The sequence below is a fragment of the Sciurus carolinensis genome, chromosome 6 (assembly GCF_902686445.1).
Source record: "Sciurus carolinensis chromosome 6, mSciCar1.2, whole genome shotgun sequence".
NCBI classification, from domain to species: domain Eukaryota; kingdom Metazoa; phylum Chordata; class Mammalia; order Rodentia; family Sciuridae; genus Sciurus; species Sciurus carolinensis.
In genome coordinates, this window is record NC_062218.1 from 97,345,101 (window position 1) to 97,365,283 (window position 20,183).

Consider the following 20,183-nt stretch of genomic DNA (forward strand, 5'->3'; position numbering starts at 1 on the left):
TACTGTGCCACATTGGATTTTAAGCCATGACTGGCAGGCACCTATGGCAGCCACCTCCTGAACAGTAGCTGGGTCACCTCCAGAGCACAGATCATGGTAACGTGTAGGCATTAGGAAAGGATTTGCTTTCTGAGTTCATTACCTTTTTTGAAATTTAGGTTACAATTTGAGCAAAATGCATTCTTTCTGGTGTATAATCCCATGAATTTTGACAAATGTAGCTGTGGAATCCTCAACCACCCAAAATACAAAAAGTCGCTGCCCCACAGAGGCCCTTGCGCTATCCCAATGTCATCAAAACATCTCCTACCAGCCTGGAGAGGTAACACATGCCTGTAATTCCAGTGGCTCAGGAGGCCAAGACAAGAGGATTGAGTTCAAAGCCAGCCTCAGCAAAAGCAAGGTCCAAAGCAATTCTGTGCGACCCCATCTCTAGATTAAATATTTTTAAAGGGCTGGGGATGTGGCCCAGTGGTAAAAGTGCCCCTCAGTTCAATCCCTGATACCAAAACATGAACCCATCCCCTACCAAAGTCCTGGCAAAACCCTCTCCCTCTAGGGTTGGTGCCATTCTGCAGCCTCCAGCAGTGGATGACAATCCAGTGGCCCAACTTCCTCCTCCTATGGTATTGACAAGCTTGTTTGTTTCCTTGGGGTTTTTGAGCCACCTCAATAGGTGTGCAGTGCTGTCTTGCTATGGTTTCATTTTGTTTCCTTAACAACTAATAAGGTTGTGCATCTTTACATGTGCTTATCTGCCATCTGTTTCTTTGTTGGTGAAATGTATCTTCAAATCTTCTGCTTAGTTTTTATTAGGTTGAGTATTTTCTTACTGATGAGTTTCAAGAGTTCTTCACGTGCTCTGGATACATGTACTTTGTCAAACATGTGATTTGACATATTCTCCTGGTTGTAACAAGCTTTATATTCTCTTAACAATTTCTTTCATGGAATAAAAGTTTTGACTTTAAGTCCAAATCATGACTATTTTTACTTTATGAATGGTGAGTTTGATGCTCTGAGAAATCTGACTCTAGGTCTCAAAGATTTCTCTTCTGTTTTCTTATGAGTTTTATCATCTTACATATAGGTCTATTTTTGATTTTGAATTAAATTTTGTACAAGATATAAGACATACAGGTCAGGGCTCATTTTTAAAAATGTGGCTCTCCAATTGCACCATTTATTAAAAAAACAATCCTTTCTCCATTGAATTGCCTTTGCACTTTCATCAAAAACCAATTGACACAAAAATAAAAACAAACCAACTAACTACACAGTGGTTTACCTTTATCTGTAGTTTTGCTTTATTTGTAGTTCTGTGGTTTTAGTTACCCTTGGTCCATCATGGTCCAAAGATACTAAATGGAAAATTCCAGAAACAAACATTTCATAAACTTTAAACTGCATGACATTCTGAGTAGCATGATAAAATCTTGCACGGTCCATCTCCATCCTGCCTAGGACATGAACTATCCCTTTGTCTAATGTATCCACTCTCTGTATGCTACCTGCCCATTAGTCATACAGTAGCCATTGTGGTCATCGCATCAACTGTCATGTGCTTGTATAAGAGCAGGGATGCTGGCAATTTGGATATGTCACCAAGAAGGTATGAAATGCTCCCTTAAAGTAAAAAGGTGAAAGTTCTCAATTAAAAAACAAAACATGTTGAATTTGTTAAGATCTGTAATAAGACGAATCCCATCAGAGAAATTACAAAAATTACAAAGAAAGAAGAAGAAATTTGTGTTTTTGCTGTCACTCAAAACTGCAAGTTACAATCACAGTGTATGAGAAGTGCTTGGTTAAAACAGGATTAGAGAGTTTGGTACTACCAGCGGGTTCAGGTTTCCACTGAGGGTCTTGGAACATATCCTCTGTGGATAAAGAGGGACCCTACTGAATTTTGTGGGTCTATTTCTAATTTTTAACTCATTGATCTATCCTTTGAACAATGCCCCCTTTTTTTTTTTTCTTTTTGATATTGGGGATCAAACCAGGGGTGCTTTACCACTGAGCTACATCCCCCCAGTCTTTTTTTATTTTAGGGCAGGGTCTCACTGGTGCTGAGGCTGGCCTCAAACTTGTCATCCTGCCTCAGCTTCCCAAGTCACTGGGATGACAGGTGTGCATGACCACACCAAGTTCACTCTTGATTACTAGTTTTGTGGCCTGGCCTGAAAATCAGTTAGTTTGTAAGTCTTCCAACTTTGTTCCTCTTTTTCAAAATTGTTTTAACTTTTCTAGTTGCTTTGTGTTTCCATGTACATTTTCAGTTAAGACTCTTGACATCTAAGAATTCCTACTGGCATTGTGCTGAATCTATAGATCAATTTTGTGGGCAATAACATCTCAGCAATGTGGAGTCTTCCAACCCATGAACTCAACATATCTCCTCCTTTATTTAGATCTGTGACTTTCTTCATCAGTAACTTATTGTTTGCAGCATAAAATCCTATACATTTCAATCTTTCTATGTCATTATAACTCGTACTGGTTTTGATTTCCACATGTTCATTACCATTATATAGAAATATAATTGAGTTTTGTATATCCCTTGTATCCTATGACCTAGCTAAACTCTAGCTCTATATTTTTTGAAGATTCTATGAGATTTTCTACATTGACGTGTCATCTGTGAATAGTTTTATTTCTTCTTTTACGCTCTTTATTTCACCTTCTTGCCTTCAGGCACCATCCAGGACTTTCAGTACAATATTGGAAAAAAGTTGTGAGACTGGACACTCTGCCTTATTCTCAATCTTAGGGAAAGAGTTCAGTCTTTCGCCATTCAGCCTGATGTTAGGTGCAGGCTTTCCTGTAGTTTCCCTTGAGGAAGTTAAGGAAGCTCTCCTCTAGTCCTAATTTGCTGAGAGCCATTTGAAATGAATGAACATTGGGCTCTGTCAAATGTTTTTCTGCATCCCTTGAGATGATCATGTGGCTCTTCTTTTTCTTGGTTCTTTTTAGTTATACGTAACATTAGGATTCATTTTGACGTAAGGAATGGAATGTAATTTGCTCAAATTTGGTCCCCAGTACTTCTTTCCCTCCCCATTCCATGCCTTCTATTCTACTGATCTTTATTATTTTTAATTTTTTCCCAGTGTCTTGTGGATATACATGATGGTGAGATTCACTGTGGCATATTCATAAAGGTACATAGAAAAGCTAGTCAAGATTAATTCCACTGCTCTTTCCTTGTCCCACCCCTTCTCACTCCCCCTCAGTCCCCCCTTCCTGTGGTCCACAGATCTTTCTTCTATTTTGATGGACTCCTTCCTTTTCCCTTTCACTCTTTTTATTTCCCCCTTATTTTGAACTAGCTTCCACATATCAGAGAGAAACATTTGACCTTTAACTTTCCAAGCCTGGCTTATTTCATTGAGCATGATAGTCTACAGTTCCATTTATTTACCAGCAAAATGCCATAATTTCATTCTTCTTTATGGCTGAGTAATACTCCATTGTGTATATATGCCACATTTTCTTTATCTATTTTTACCAATGGCCTCTTTTCTTTAATCTGGAAATATGGTGATTTGAGCTGAACTAATCTCATTTTCTTAGGATAAATTCCATTTGCTTACAGCTTTCATACATTGCTGCATTGGATTTGCTAACATTTTGTTGAGGACTTCTGTGCTGAAGACATAGGGACTTCAGGAAAATATATTGATATTCATGATGCTGGCCTTGTGTCATGACTTTGGAAGTGTTTCCTACTTTATGGAAGAGACTATATGGAATCTGTATTATTTGGTAGAATTTGCTAGTGAAACATCTGGTCTGGAGTTTCCTTTGTGGAAAGATATTATGAATTCAACTTCTCTAATTGATAGGGGACTCTACTGATTATCTGTTCTTGAGTGAGTTTTAGCAGTTTGTGTTTGAGGTAGGCAGAATAGATATTCACATCCTAATGCCTGGAATGTGTGGATATATTATGTTACCTGGCGAAGGGGGACCAGGGATGCAGACAGAACGGAGGTTGCTAGCTGGTTTTAAGATAGGGAGATGAGCCAGGTGCGGTGGAGCATGCATACAATTCCAGTAGCTCAGGAGGCTGAGGTAGGAGGATCCCAAGTTCAAAGTCAGTCTCGGCAACTTAACAAGGTCCTAAACAGCTTTGCAAGACCCTCTCTCAAAATAAAAAATAGAAAGGGCTGGGGATGTGGTCCAGAGGTAAAGTACCTCTGGGTTCAATCTGGTACCAAAAAAAAGAAGGGAGGAGAGATGATCCTGGATTATCCTGATAGGCCCAGTTATTTAATCCCAAAGGTCTTTAAGAGCAGAAGACAGGGAGGTGGGGTATTGGTTGCGAGTGACTCAGTGGTAAAGCACCTACCCATGGGCAAGGCTGAATTCCATTCCTAACACACCAAACCAAACAGTTTAAAGTGACACCATAAGAAGAATTTGACTTGCTTTTGTAAGGTGACAGTAAAGGAAAGCCTCTGAGGTAAGAAATTTTCACAAGAAACTGGAAAGGCAGGGAAATGGACCCTACCCAGAGCCTATAAAGAACTGCAGCCCTGTGACACCTTTGTTTTTGCCCCATGAGAACTGTGGTAGACTTCTAACCTATAGAACCATAAGAAAATAAATCTAGGCATTTAAGGCCCTGGGTTCATGGAGATTTGCTAGAGCAGCAACAGAAAGCAGATACAGTAAAAAACTGCTTTTCAAAGAATTGGTCCATCATTTCCTCCAAGTTGTCAACTGATTTTTACAACTTAAGAGTTGTTTGTAGTATATTCACTTATTCTTTTAATGCTGAGTCCATAGCAATACCCCCACTTTCATCCTGATATTGGTGATTTGTATCTTCTCTTTTTTTCAAAGAACCATCTTTTATTTTCACTAATTTTCTCTAGCTTTTCCATCTTTTATTTTATTGGTTTATGCTCATTATTTCTTTTTCTTCTGCATTCATTGGGTTTAATTTGCTTCTTTTACTAGTTTATTTAAAAATATTTTTTAGTTTTATTTATATGTGGTGCTGAGAATCAAACCCAGGGCCTCACACAAGCTAGGTGAGTGCTCTACCACTGGGCCACAACCCAGCCCTTACTAGTTTTTTTTTTTTAATTACCTTTGCTTTTTTAATCTGTTGTTTAAGCATAAGTTTATTTAATTTTTTTAACAACAGCTGTATTTTACAACCATTTTACCACATTCCTGACCCCCAGGACCCTCTCACACATGCGCCAAGCCCTTCTCTTCCCCTGGACCCCTCCCGACTCCAGGCTCTGGCTTTAGCTGGCCTATTCAACATCCCCATCCGAATGTCCTGCGAACACTGTGATATAAACAGAGCTGAACCATGCCACGCAAATGGCCAGTCCTTTCCCCTTCTCCTCTACTTTCCCCATTTTTGTTTCTTACACCTCCATCCACCGTTCACTCAAGCCCAAAGTGAGGCTGCGTCCTTGATGCCTCTTTCCTCATGTGCCACATCCAGCCACGAATCCCCTCAGCTCTTCCCGGAACACAGGGCTTGCAGCTGAGGCCTGCTCCCCAGCTCCTCTGTCACCACCCTGCACCTACCAAACTGACTCATGCTTGCCTCCAGGCTCTGTCCTGGCCCCTATCATCTCCTTTCACCATTTGACAAGAGGGATCCTGTCCCAGCAGGTCTCTCCTGTCCCCATATTCCTTCCCACAGCCTGTCAGCCTGCTCTTGCTTGCCCACTCCCCTCCCTCCTGCTGCTTCACTGCTTTTTTGAAATGCCCGGCCACACTCCAGCTGAGGACCTTGCCCTGGCTTCATCCTCAGTCAACGAAGCACTTGCCTGCGTTCCCCCCTGGTTCCCTGCTACGCTTCCTGTTCACACAGCACCTCTGCAGAGCCCTTTTCCCTTCATGGTGTCTTGTTGACCTTTGGTGCTCCGGCACTCACCTAGACTCACACTGAATGCTTGCTTGTCACAGCGCCCAGGTCAGGGCCTGGTCTGAAGCGGCCCTCCATCATGTGTGGAAGGGTTGAAGGCAGCAACCAGAGCCCCCAGAGCCCCCCTCCCCACCGCCTCCTCATGCTGTCAGGAGGGCACATCCTTGGCAAGACTGGCAGGGCACTGGAGGACATGGTCACCACTGACCCATGTGGCTCCACCTTGGGCCACATGCCCCTCAGTCACACCACCTCCTCCAGCAACAATTACCCTGGGTTCCTTGATGGACTGCACGCTCCCTCAGGTCCTCCTGCATGTTCTGGGGCTGAAATCCTCTCCATACCTACCTGAGTTGTCCTTCAAGCATCCTCAGGTCTCAGTTTGGTTATCACCAGCACTGGGAGGCTTCCCCTGACCTCCTACACTAGGTCCAGGGCTTCCTCAGCTTCACCAAGGCATAGGTCACACTGCACCCCCACCCCAACTCCCTGCCAGCAAGACCTGTGACTTACTGATCTCAGAACCCTGAGACCCAACATGTACTAATGCTTAACTGACAGAATCTGAATGGAAGGCTAAATGAACAGTGAGTTAATAAATAACCAAGACTACTGAGGGACAGAGCAGGGACCTTCACCCACCACCCTACTCCCCATCTCTTTCAGCCTCCCAAAGGGCCTAGTTCAGCCCCAGCCCAGGAGGAGGGCATTAACAATCAGGGGTGTGCGCCAGCCATAGCTCAGTCTACTCCTGGACATAAGGCTAAGAGTTCTGTGGCCCCACCATGTGACCGGGTGGGAAGAAAAGACAAGACCTAGGCAGAAAGAAAGCACGTCAACCAAATTCTGCCAGCTGTGGCCGCATTACCATTCCTTGCCTAACTTTCAGGCCCAGGCTGCACTTCTTGGCCACATTTTCCAGAATGGCACCCAAAGGGAAGGCAGAGAAGGTCCCTCCAGACCTGCAGGTGACAATAAACAATGATTCTGGTGGTACCAGAATCACCCCCAAGCATCCCAAGCCAGAACCCTGGCTCATCTAATGCCCAACTACCTGGAAGGCCCAGGACAAAACCCAGGAGGCCTAACAGGTTACAGACTGGCCCTCACTCTCCCTGATGCCTGTATGAGGATGTGCTGGGTGAGAGGATAATAGTGCCCCCGGACCTGCAGCTCAGTGGCCTGGCACAGGTCCAGTCTCCTCATTGCTGCTCCCAGGTGCTCTTTCCTCTGTTCCAGGGATCCCCCAGGACTCATGGCCTGAAGTCTCCCTTGGCTGTACAGATATACTATTTTGTGAGCATACATGAAGGCAGAGGGGACACTGAGACCTCAATTAGACCCGTACTAGTGGCATTCCTTTCACAGGAACCCCTTGTATGCCCTAGATCAGCCCCTGGTGGTTGTAGACGCCTCACGGGCTCTGGGGATTTCCAGTCCCAGCCTTGTCCTGCCACCACCCCAGGGGCCTCACCTGGCTCCTACATTCCTGCCAGCCCTCATTCAAGGCCTGCATCTGCTCCACATCTCCGTGCTCACCTCTGCAAGGACAAGGCCTGGACCAGGTTCATAGCCAGCATCAACCCCAAGCCTTCCCCCTCCCAGTGTTCTGTGCCTGGGCAGCCTCACCCCGAGCCCACCTCGCCCGCTCTCAGTTCCACCCCAGAGCCTGCTGACATCATCTCCAGAGTGGCTGACCTTGGCCTTGGTCAGGACCCAGCCTGACCTTTCTGAACTATGCCCCACTCTGGGTGGCCACAGCAGCTCTGCCGTCTCTCCTGGGCTCGCTTCTGAAGCCTGTCAGTGTGAACACCGTGCCCTGGGCTGCGCACAGCCTTCTGCGGCAGAGTTGGCGCAGCACGTTCCAGCTCTGCACTCAAGCTGTATGATCTCAGGCAGGTCATTCAGCCTCCCGAGCCACCATATCTCCTCTAAAGCACACCTCCAAGGCTGGGGGAGGCTTTAAAGGCTCAAAGGCAGACTGCAAGGCTGATGCCCAGTATGCCTGAGTCTGGAGGCTCCCCCGCTAGGGAAACTGCCCCTCCAAAGAGTCAGCCTGGACTCCTGCTCCCTCCTGCTGCCCTAGAAGCAGCTCTGTGCAGTCCATAGCGCTTCACACATTTCCTGGGCATAGTGGAAAGTGGGCAAAAGATGGGCAGAGAAGAGCAAGGAAAGGGACTACAGGGAATGAGGCCACCCACTTACCCCATGTTTCTCTGGGCCTCAGTTTCCCCTCAGCTCAGTGAAGCTGAGATTTCTACAAGCTAGGACTGATGTCAGGGAGAGGAGAGGCCTGGCCCGCACAGGCCTTCCTGACTTCGCCTCCTGGAGGCCAGGAGGGGCTGCCTGAGCCAGCGGGAATGAGCCTCTGGTGCATTGAGGAAGGCTGAAAAACAAACGCACCAGAATCCAAATCAGGAAAGCCCAGAGCGAGGGTTGCCATGGCAACTTGCAGCCGGCTCCCAGCCTGGCGCTCTGCCTTGCTGGGGTGGGGGCTGGGACTGATTTGCCAGGCTGGGCTGCCCCTGCTTCTTTCTCAGGCTGCCCTGGCTCCTGCTGGAACATAGAGGAGGGGCCAGGGTACAGACAGGTGGGTGGCAGGCATGGCTTTCTTGGGTTCCCACTGCTAGCCGTAGCGAGATCACTCTTCTCCCAGAGTGAGACCTCCACCTAAGAGCCTCCAGAATCCAGCCAGCAACCCACAGAGCCCTTCCGCCACCCATGCCCCAGCACCAATGGCTCCAGCAGCTGCCCAGCCCATCTGCTGCCTGGCTGACACAGCGTCTTGTGTGGAGATGCCCTCGGGCTTCCCCAGTGCCAACAGCCTTGAAGCTGTTTCTTGGGCTCAGGTAGAGCGGGCAGTGAGATGATTCCCCAGACCTTCCCTCACAGCTTGGGTGAGGACAGGGTAAGCTTGGGTGCCAGGCACTGGTGTAGAGCTTTGTGCGTATTCTTTCTCCTGTAATGAAACTCTTTTGACAGATGAGGAAACAAATTCAAAGAGGCTAAATGACTTCCCAAGGTCACAGAGGTACTGAATGGTAAAGAGCCAGAGTTTTCCAATACCTGAGCCCAAACCCTTCCTATGGTGCCTCTTAGTGGATGGCCAGACTGACCATCCAACATGTCACCAGGGGCCCATTACCCAGAGACTCATTTGCCCTTGGGGCCTCCCAGACATGGAACCCAGCTACAGGCTGAGCCCAGTCTACACAGAAACGAGGACATAGACCACGGCCTTCATGTCTTCATTTAATGGCCAAGCCAGCCCTGCCCTGGTGAAGTTCATGCCCGAGTAGGGAAATCTTCCCTCCTGCCTGATGTCCCCTGAAGAATGCACCCAAGCTGGTGCACTCAGCCTCACTAGCAGCATCCCAGTCCAATCCTGGAATCAGAAAGGAGCCTCATCTTAGCTCCTTCAGCAGGCTGTGGATGGAGGCCAGGAGTTCTCGGAAGTATCCTTCGTCTTCCCCTTCTTGGAGCTCCAGGGCGGCCAATGCCTGGTACTCAGCCTGCAGGTTGGTCAGTGTCCTGCGGAGCTGAGGGTCCTGTTGGTAGAGGTCCCGGCAGGTGGCCATGAGGGCTCCCAGCGTCTGCAGCACCTTTTCGCGGGCATCATGCTCTGGCAGTGCCAGGAGGTGGGCCGTGATCTCACACCAGCCCTGTTCCCGCAGGCCTGGCAGGAGATGCACCTGGCGATACTGATGTAGCTTCTCTGGGGATGTGTCCCGGGTCAGCTCAGCCTCCTCCTCTGCAAACATCTGCCATCCGCACAGCCAGGCACCAGGTGGGGTGGGGTGGCAGAGAGAGAACACAGAGAGCAATCAGCTTGTCCCAGGCTGTCTCTGCCCTTCAGGTGCTGAGGCCTGAGGCTGAGCCAAGAGGCCTGCCTGCTGTCTATATGCCTCCAAGGATTTCTTGGGAGGACAACTGAATTCCTGGCTTTACATAAGCTCTACCATATGTCCCTCTGTCTGTCTACACACCATTTATCCACTTATCACAACTCTTGTGCACTATGCCAGGTGCTGGGGAAATCAAGATGGAGACATGGTCCCAGTTCCTAACTTCTAACAGAAAAATAATTCCTAAATAGCATAAGTTTACTCTCATGGTGCAGTGTAGGGGCAGACGGGCTGGGTTCAAATCCTGCTCCACTCCTGACTAGCTAAATGAGTGTAGGCTGGCACTTAGCCTATGTGAGACCCAAAGCCATCATCTCTCAAGGAGAGTCACTAGAGTCTCTCGGGAAGCTGGGAGCATTCAGTGAAGTAATGAGAGTGCAGCTAGTGCCCAGCAGAGTCAACAACTATGGCTTTCATATCAAGTACGATGACACCAAATATTGGTTCTATCAGCATTGTCACTGGTCATCATTATCTCCCTACAGGTGCTTAGGGAATGACTGCTGCTGTCAGGGCTTGGGGGACAGAAGAGGATGTAACTGCTCTGATCCTTGGGTAAGTGGGAGTTGTCCAAGGGGACAGTATGGAGGGCCAGTCCACACAGAAGGACTGGACAATAAACCTGGGACAAACCTCACGTTTTAAGAATGGCATATGGTTTTGGTCACAGAGGAACAGCGTACCAAGGGCCAGACTGGGGCCCCAAATGCCGAGCCTTGGATGTCCCTCTAAGGATGGTGGCCTTTATACTAAGGGATGGGGGAGTTGGGGAAAGTTTAGGCAGGGAGTCACATGTTCAGCCTATGTCTGTAAATGCAGAAACTTGGCTCTATTAGCAGAATATGGTGGAAACCAAGCCTGCCAGGTTGCCAGCCAAGTCCTCAGCTTATTTCAAATATCAGGGGAGGCTAGGGAGACTTCTCTTACAGTTGCACTAAATGTACCTGTGAAAAAGAAGCAGGAAACCCTGTTCTGACCCAAGGGGAGATGGAGAGTGGGGAGGACAGGCAAGGCAAGAGGGATGCCCAGGCAAAGACCAGGGACCATGGTGGACCACCTGATGATGCAGTGGTAGCACAAAGCCATGGGCTAGTGGGGGCTGGAAAGGAAGCCAGAATGGAGCAGGAGGGACAGGAAAGGCTGTGTAGTACTTTTCTACCTCACCTTCAAAGGTCCTGCCAGCTCCACCTCCCAAACAACCCAGTCTGCCCCTCTGCCTCCACGTGCGTCCTATTCCTTGCTGAATGTCTGCGGCCCCTCTCCTGCTACCAACCTGCCTCCTCCAGTCCTCTGATGGCTGCCAAACCTAAGCCTTCACAACCTGGCACTTCTCCTAACCTCTTTCCTAGGACCTCGAGCACTGTCTGGGCTTGGCCTAGGCCCCTCACTCCAGCACCTGCCAAGCTACTCCCGCCCCCAGGGCCTTTGTAGTTGCAGTTCCCGCGTCCTGGTGTGTTGCCGCACAGCCACAACTCCAGGGAGCTCTTCCCAACCCTCCGAGCTCAGTGCCACTGCACCTGCCTCCCTTGACCACAGGTTCCTTGGCTACTTGGCTTACACTCTGTGAGATTCTCTCACAAATGTCTGTCTGCAGGTGCGAAGGGCTAAGGACTGTGCCCCCAGCACCTGGCCCAGCACTGGGCAGGACAGACACCTAGCAAAACCTGTGGAAGGAGCTGCAGGGTGGGTCAGCCCCATTTACACTTCAGAGGACAAAGGCTCACTACCCCAAGCAAGTACCTACCTCTGTAAGAGCCCAGACACCAGGGCACAGTCACTTGGAGGAGACTCTCCAAAGGCCAAGAAGGAAAAGCAGGGGACCCAGCTGACCCCAGAAGAGGTGGTCCACTCTCCCCATGGGAATTCCTTAGTTCAGCTGCTGTCTTTCCACCCAATGCCTTGCAGTACATGGCAGCCCTGCGGGCAAGCTAATATTTGGATAGCTCTTAATTCTTCTTGGGAACCTCAAGAAAGAAGCCTATCCACCTCACCTCAAAATCCCTCTGCCCAATGCTCCCCACTGTCCTCCCTGGAGGAAGATGGCCCTGTCCACACTGTTTTCAGAAACAAACAGTTTCTGCAACCCTCCCTGACCACCCCACCACCCCAAAAGCCCCATGGGCAGGCTGGGTCCCACGGACAGCCTTGCTGACACTGACTGGGAGTAGGATTCCTGTGAAACCAGGGCTGGGGAGAGCAGAGACACACCCCTGAGGCACCAGTGGAAAGAGAAGGGTTTCTCCCAGAAAACACCAATGTACATGGTCCTCTTCCAGGCTTGCTGGCCACTCTTAGGATTCAGCTGTGCCCAGGACTTATTAATTGGCCTTGAGTACCATGGCTGCCTGCTGTTCTAAGAAACTGAATTTCAGTAGCTTGGATTGAGAAACAGAAACAGATTGAGAGCTGAGACACGCAGAAAGACAAGGCTGGCAGAAGCTTGGTAGAGAGCCTGATCCTCTGCCTAGGGAGAAGATGGGTAGAAGGAAGAGCAGGGTGAGGGCCAGGGGGTAGGGAATGAACCCAGCCTCCAACACTCAGCAGTAGGTCCGGGGTTAGACAGTGCTCTCTGCAGCAGCTGAATTAGGAGTCCAGGCCTGGTTGTTCCCCTCTTCTCAGTTAAGATGCTTCTCAGGCTTGCAAAGACCAATGTGAGCTGGGCTCCAAGTCTCCTCCCAGGTGGCAAGACACCGGACACCGGGGCGCCTGAGTCTCTCAAGGGCAGCCACAGAGCCTCTGCCCAAAACCAAGCTCCAAGATGAGGCATCTCTAGGATTCTAGAATCATTAAGAGACAGCTCTATTCCTACCCCTGGCTCCTTGGTCTCCTGGCTGCTGTGACAACTCCCAGGTTCAGCTATTTCATTCCACCTGCTCCTTGCCACCGTTCTAGCTGTTCATGCCATGAAGGGCCTGACCCTGGCTATTCTGGTCTTCAGTCATGCTGACCCCTGCCTCATGCTTGATCTTGACCACTGCCAGTACCTGCTCTCAAGTTTCAGCTGAGGTGCAATATCCCCCAGGACATCCTCCTCAATGTCCCACATTTCTTCCTTCCTTCCTTCCGTCTATCCATCCATCCATCCATCTGGACAGACAGAAGGACAAAAGAGGTTTGGGAGGGGACATGGGTTGGATGGTTAGAGGGAAGCACAAAGCAAAGTGAGGGGAGGCAGGGCAGGCTCAGGCACTCACCTTCTCAGTGACCAGGTCATAGAGCAGAGTGACCACACGCACGGCCAGCACCTCTGTGCTCTTCTCTTGTACCAGGTCCCTGAGGACTTGCAGTCCCCCCAGCTTCAGGAACTGCTGCTGGGCATAGGGGAAGTGGCGCAGCAGGGAGCAGAGTGCAAACAGGACCTAGGAAGCACAGATCCAGGCCATGTGAGGGTTCCTACAGAGCTGAACCTACCCAAGGCCCAGAAAAGGCAGCCAGAGGTGACCCAATGACCCAGCCCAGCTCCCATTTTTCCTGACCCCCCAATCCCCTTGGATCCAACTATACCCCAGAACTCAGGACTGTGAGTGCCAAGAGGGACCTCAGATACGTTTTACACCACCAAGCAGACAAAAGGTGGGTAAACAGAAGCCGGGGGCAGGAAGTTGGGGATGGGGCCCAAGGCCACCCTGTCGGAGCTGTACCCAGGCTCCAGACACCTCAAAACGCTTCTGCTGTCTGTGGCTTCTCTACATGACCTCAATGAAGTTCAGGTCCCAGGTGTGATGGGCAGGAGGAAGGGGCAGAAACTTACCTTCTTCTTGGCAGTGAGAGGCTGCTCTGTGGCCAGGATGACCAGTAGCTTCTGCAGGGCTCCTCCTTCAACAGCTTCCACTTGGACCTTCGGGTTGCTAGGGGAGGAAACAAGAAAGTGTGATCGTTCTGCCTGGCCCTGAGATCAGATGCCAGGGAGCTGACACCACACCAGCAAGGAGTACATGGGTGGTTCCCACTCAGGTAAGCCAGAAAACCGCAGCTGGAGAAACAAACACTAATGGGTGTGGACCCACCTGGGTGCAACAGCCTATGGCAGAGATGACAGAGCCAAAGGCCTCATGCTAGCCTGCTGCTCCCTAGCACCAGTGGGCTGGGGCTCTCTGGGAGGTAAATCACTTCTACTTCTGTGAGGTCATTCCAACACTGCAGCAGCCATTCAAAGGTTCTACTGCAGTGTCCCTGCTGCAGAAAACACTCCCTGATGCTCCCAAGTGAGGGTTGGATGCTCCTTTTTTCCAGAACCCAGGCATGTCACACACTAGGGGCAATAACAAATGGGTCTGTTCTTTCTGGGCATGATGAGGCTCAAGGGCAGGGCCACCACTTATCAGCACTAGACAGCACGTATAATGTGTGTGGGAAGAAGGCAGGTGGGAGCCGCTGAATGCCAAAGCAGGTCCCTGTGCAGAACTAAAGGGCACCTCCCTCTAGGCTGCAGGAGAGCAGCTACTGTGTATGACCTTCTCTGTCCCCAGATACTCAATGCTCAGCAGAGTCTGCCACATTTTAGGGCTCTGCACAATAGAGAATGAAGGAATATACACACATACATAACCATGTATGGGCAAACAAACTGGAAACACAAAACCCAACACTGCCTCTGCACCTCCTCTACCCATCTAGAGATGGAGAAACAGTGATGCTGTTAAGCAAGTATTTCAGCTGGGCACACGCTGTAATCCCAGCTATGTGGGAGGCTGAGGCAGGAGGATTGAGTTCAAGGCCGACCTGAGCAACTTGTCAATCCCTCATGGGGTTGGGGATGTAGCTCAATAGCAGAATGCTTGCCTAGTGTGCATGAGGCCCTGGGTTCAATCTCCAGCACCATAAACAAAACCAACCAAACAAAAACCTGTCTCAAAAACAAAAAGCAACATATACCTCAGGTGCAGCTCTCCTGGATGAGAAAAGAGGTGGCTCTCACTTAGGCTGAGTGCCAGGCAGGGGACATGGCTAGGAACCCTAGCAATTTACCCTTTTGCTAGCTCCTTGCTTTATAAGATCACACTGATGGTCAGTTAAAGAGTAAGCACCAAGTACAGAGACCTGTATGGCCAGGCCCTCAGGAAAGGTCAAGGCTCCCAAGTTAACATAACACTGATGAGGCCCCAGAGGAGAGAGAGAGCAGACCTACAAAATGCCTGAGGGAAGTATCACAGGGAAGGTTAGGGCTCAGGTCAGATGGGACTGTCACGCCCACCCAGACAGCCCATAATAGTACCAAAGTATACCAATGTCTTCTTAAGTCTCCAGCTGTCATACCTTCACAGGGCTATAAGCCCCCTGGAATCCCCAAAGCATCTGTTCCTCCTAAGCTCCAATCCTCCTATCCAGGAAGCATCCTGGACAGTGTGACAGAGCAGAGGAAAGCAAAGAAAAATCAGAGGAAGGGGGTTCCTGGTCCCAAACCCAGAAGAAAGGGGAAACAGGTAAAAAGATGTCCCAGCATGTAGCAAGTGCTCCCAAAAGCAGATCAAATGGAGTGATGAGGGACCTGGCCCTCCTGTTCCTACCAGGACTCAGCTTAAAGCCCAAAGAAAACCTAGCACTCTCCCCTCTGCATTCTTGACATCCTTTCAACAGAAAGGATGTGTGGGGATGCTGGCCTGTCACACAGCACCCGTACCCTTGTGCCTGGGGAGCAGCTTGGAGGTGGACTAGGGTCCCTGGGGAAGGCAGGCTGACAGCTCCTCTCAAAATAGGCAGGCAGCCCAATGCAGGGGCCTGGCAGCGCAACCTCTTCCCTGTCCCCCCAAATTGAGAAAGACAGCTGCTTCATCAAATGTGTGAGCTAATTAGGGCTGTATGCCATCATGTGCCTAAGGAACGCTCACCCACGACAGGCAGGGTCTAGCAGAGAAGTCAACCACGCTGCGAAATTCACACAAACGTCAAATGCTGCCTTCTATAGAAGGGAGGCTATGAGGCTCAACAGCACATCAGCCTGAAGAAAAACCTGCAAGGAGCCCCACCCCTGTGGGCCACAGAGTAGTGGAAACAACAAAGAGAGAAGTTCCTTGCTTCCGAAGGTGGGCTGACACACAGCAAAAGCTACCCTGCAGGCACGCCAATGACGGTCCACCCTCCCTCAGGCAGACTCCCAAACCTCCCCAGGGAGCAAGTATGGGGGTTTTAGCCACATCCAGCATGGATGAGGGAAGGGTTAACTGCCAGAAGATGATGCTGGCTATAAATCAATTAATTACCCATAAACTTATCTAATCAATAAACACACAAGAGCCAATACTCTTTTCAAATGGGAGGGGGTGTGATGGATCGGGCCATACCAGATCTGGCCTCTAACAAGATGGAGTAGCCCACCTCTCCTTTATTTTATAGTCACACAGGTAAAGGGGCCCAAGACTGGGAAGGGCTTCTTCTCTGATGAACAGGATGGGGTGGAGTTAGGGAAGTCATTTGCTCAAGGAACTAACATATAACCAAATGGTGAACCACTCCCACACAGGACCACTTACTTCCCAGGTTATCTGGAACAGTCTACCATGGATGCCAGCTCCTGGGAGTCAGGTCTCTGCATCCCATGGCTCAACCAAATCTGATTCTGCTAGATATGGATGATGGTTCTCCACAAGTGAGGTCATTTAGATTAGGAGAGAATAGATTTCAAACACAGGGGATGTAAGCCAGAGGAAGAAAGCTGGGCCTGGTGGTCCACGCCTGTAATCCTAGCAGCTTGGGAGGCTAAGGCAGGAGAATTGCAAGTGCAAAGCCAGCCTCAGTAACTTAATAAGACCCTGTCTCTAAATAAAATATAAAAAAAGGGTTGGAGATGTGGCTCCACGGTTAAGTGCCCCTGGGTTTAACCTCCAGTCACCAAAAATAAAATTACATAAATAAATATATGAACCAGAGAAAGAGAATAAAGACCTCTTCTGAGTTGCTGGAATCACTTTCCTAGGTAACAAATCCACATTTTCAACTGTGACAAAGCTCTGAAGGGCCTAGATGGGTATGCAGGACTATGGGTCAAATGTGGGCCTGGGCAGGGTGCAGCCTTGGCAGCCTGGGTCTGTGCCCTGCCTGTCCTTTGCACATGACCAGCTTAAAGAGGTGCCTGCACTAGATGAGTCTTACCCGGGGTTGCTCACAGCCTCAGGGATTCCATAAAATACCCTTCTGGAAAAGCCTTTTAGTGCTGTCCAGTTAAAGAGCTGAGGAAAGAGCAGAGGGAGGATGGGAAAGACCAGGCCTGAGTTCTGAGATGGCCCTCAGTCCATCCAGGCAGCACAGCAGAGCTGCATGCTTCCTGTGCAGACTGCCCCTAGGGCAGATACCACCCTGTTCCCAGAAACAGACCCTCTCTTTCTAGGTTGCTCAACCCTGGGCTCTCAAAGCTTCCAGCTGTGTGCTTTGGGGGAGATGCCAAAAATAGCTCAAAGTAAGATCTAAGGATGCCAGGGCCTGGAGGACCCTAGGTGGGAATTCTGAAAACAATGGATGATGACTTTGGGCAAGTCCCTTGACTTGGTCTCCTCATCTGGGAGGCAGAGCTAAGTATCTTATATTAAGACTAGAAGAGCTATTGAATGCCAAAATGCTAGCATGTGTTGAGGCCAAAAGGCTGTAATTATAGTGAGTTTGCTACACAAAGAGGCCTGACCATATCCTTGAGAACACTCCTTTATTCAGTCTGGATACTCCAAGCACAAAATGCCAGCCCCATCCTTTTCAGTCCATGAGCTCTGGACTAGAGTTTTGTCCCATGCCTGGAAAGGGCCAAAGCTGTGGCTGGAAGGTAGGTGTTCTGATAGTGGGGATCTGAGTGAGTTAAACAAGCAGGAGCCTGGCTTGCCTCAGCAACACCAGTGGTACTGGTGTACTCAAAGTCAACAGAAGGATATTAAGGACGTAGCTCGTCTCTGACTTGATAAATGAGAATAAACCTTGTTCAGGGCTAAGCCGGCTGGACTGAATAAATACCATTAGCACTTGGATTACTGGGATGTTCACAATCAGCAGGCAAGTCAGCTGTCTGTGTGCAGAGGGACAGCAGCAGCTGCTACTCTGTAAATCTTGTGGGGAGGAGAGCAGGGAGGGGTGTAGTGGATCACAGAAATGGAAATGACTGCATTTGCAGAAACCAAACATTTCGGGTCAAAGTGACAGCAATATGGGCAATCTGCCAAGTGTCAGAGGTCACATTTTAGCTAACTAAAGCTGAGTAAGTGTCTGGGTAGAGAAGTAGCAGAGGAGCTGACCATAGGAGAGCAACCAAGCCGGGCCAGAGGTGCATGGGAATGCCGCTTGATGGGGTCCAGGGCTGCCCTCCTCCATCCCTGGCACTGAGGACTGGCTGCTCATCATTTTCAGGCCCAAGTACAATATGAAAATGCAAGGTCTCTTGTTCAAAGATTATTAGACATTTTGAGATGGCAAGAGTAGAGCCTTAAACCAAGTGTGGATGGTTTAAGGAAGGATGTCAGGTCTTCTTGAACCCCTTTTAAGAGTGGGATCCTGTAACACTGCATGGGTTACCGGGCCACTAGGGTGTGTGCACAGCATCTGGGTGTACACAGAAACCTGCTCAGGAAAAGATCAGAACAAGAGATGAAAAGGGAATGTGAATCAGTAGAAAAGGAGAAAAATTGGAAGAGTCATAGATCTGGGATGGGAAACAAAGCTGAGGTAGAAAGGGTAGATGGGGGTCAGAGAAATGCTCAAATGAAACTCTGATGCAGAACTTGCACCCACCAGACTCCCACACAGGGCCTAGACTTCAGGCGTGCACAGGACACAACAGAGAGATGTACTGTCTTGTGAGGCCTCATCGTATTTATTCTAAGTGGAACAAACATTCCTTCTCTTCAGTCTCTTAACAGATAAGAAAACAGTCATTTCTGAAATGCCCTAAGAAGATACCATACAGTGGGACAGAGGCACTCCCAGGGTGATTGTGATGACCTACCCATGAACCTGCCTGATAAAGCTGTGTGTGCTCACCTTGCCCAGAGATTCTTTCTGGTGGCCCCACCTTGTCTGTATCCAGCATGTGGCCTTGATTATTGGCGAAACACACACATTTGCAGCATGAGTAATCCTGAAACAGGGTTCAAGAGGACCTGACATCCAGAGATGAACAGGATCAGTCAAGATAAAATTAGTCACTTGAATAAAAATGGAATAGGTCCACTCAAAAGTAATTCATGTCTAATTCTTTAACATGAAACTGAAGCCCCAAAGAGAAATAAAACTAGCCTGTAACATGAGCCTCATACCACCTGAGTGTGCTGGAAAGCACACTGGGCCCCTGTGAAGTTCCACGTGCACCTAGTGAAAGGTAGTGTCACCACGTGATCCCTTCATGGACAGTCCCCAATCAGACACCATTCATTTAAGTAACCATGGGTTAACTTAACTCTAACTTAACATAACTTAACATAACATAACATAACTTAAAATAACATAACTTAACATAACTCCCAACTATGCTCACAAGAGGGCCTCTGGGACCTCTTTATACACACACACACACACACACACACACACACACAGCATGCTAAATAGAGACTCAAAGGGAAGAAGAGCATATCATCTTTCTGATATTTGGGAGCTTTCAAATATGGCCCTGCCTCACAATCACCTGAGGTACTTATTTTTCTTTACTCATTTAGACTGGGAACTTTAAAAATTACAGAAAAGTAATCACACAGAAAAATAACTTAGAGAAAATATGCAAGAAAAGTAAAAACCCAGAAAACTTCCTGTCAAGAATCACCCGTTGTTAACATTTACCACATTTGCCTTTTCTCCTCTCTTTTTTTCCCCCTCGATACTGGGGATTGAACTGGGGGGCACTTTATCACAGAGTTACACCCCCAGTTCTTTTATTTATTTTTGTTATTTTCAGACAAGGTCTTGCCAAGTTGCTAAAGCTGTGACTCCTGCCTCAGCCTCCTGATTGCTGGGATTACAGACAGGTATCACCACGCCTGACTATCACATATGCCTTTTCATTTTCTTGTACTTTTTTTTGGCAGTGCGGAGATTAAACCCAGGACCTTGTGCAAGTTAGGCAAGTGTTCTACCACTAAGCCCTCTCTCTGTAAGTAGTTATACATACCTCTTCTCTGAAATATTTGAGAGCAGGCTGCAGATACAATGCCCTTTTACCCCAAAATGTATCAGTGTGTATTTCCTAAGAACATAAACACAATGACCAGATCAGGAACACTCATAAAATGATTTATAGATATTCAGATTTTTGCCAACTGTCCCAGTAACATTCTTTTTAGAAAAAAGTAATAATTTTGGGTGCTAGGTGCAATGGCACATACCTGTAATTCCAGTTATTTGGGAGGTTGAAGCAGAATGATATTAAGTTTTAGTTTAGCCTGAGCAACTTAATGAGATCCTATCTCAAAATGAAA

The 20,183-nt window shown here is 48.6% G+C and overlaps 1 protein-coding gene across 3 annotated transcripts in view; it reads right to left on the bottom strand.

The window, feature by feature from the left end:
• Positions 1 to 5,080: 5,080 nt before the first annotated feature.
• The window catches only part of Sil1 (SIL1 nucleotide exchange factor), a 247,861-nt gene continuing 232,758 nt past the window's right edge, over positions 5,081 to 20,183 (bottom strand). For all 3 annotated transcript variants that reach the window (XM_047556173.1, XM_047556175.1, XM_047556174.1), the window contains exons 8-10: positions 13,553 to 13,649; positions 12,996 to 13,160; positions 5,081 to 9,657 (exon numbers count right to left, since the gene is read on the bottom strand). In XM_047556173.1, coding sequence (XP_047412129.1) covers positions 9,301 to 9,657; positions 12,996 to 13,160; positions 13,553 to 13,649 — 619 coding nt within the window. In that variant the 3' untranslated portion in view covers positions 5,081 to 9,300. The remainder of the gene's footprint in view (positions 9,658 to 12,995; positions 13,161 to 13,552; positions 13,650 to 20,183) is intronic.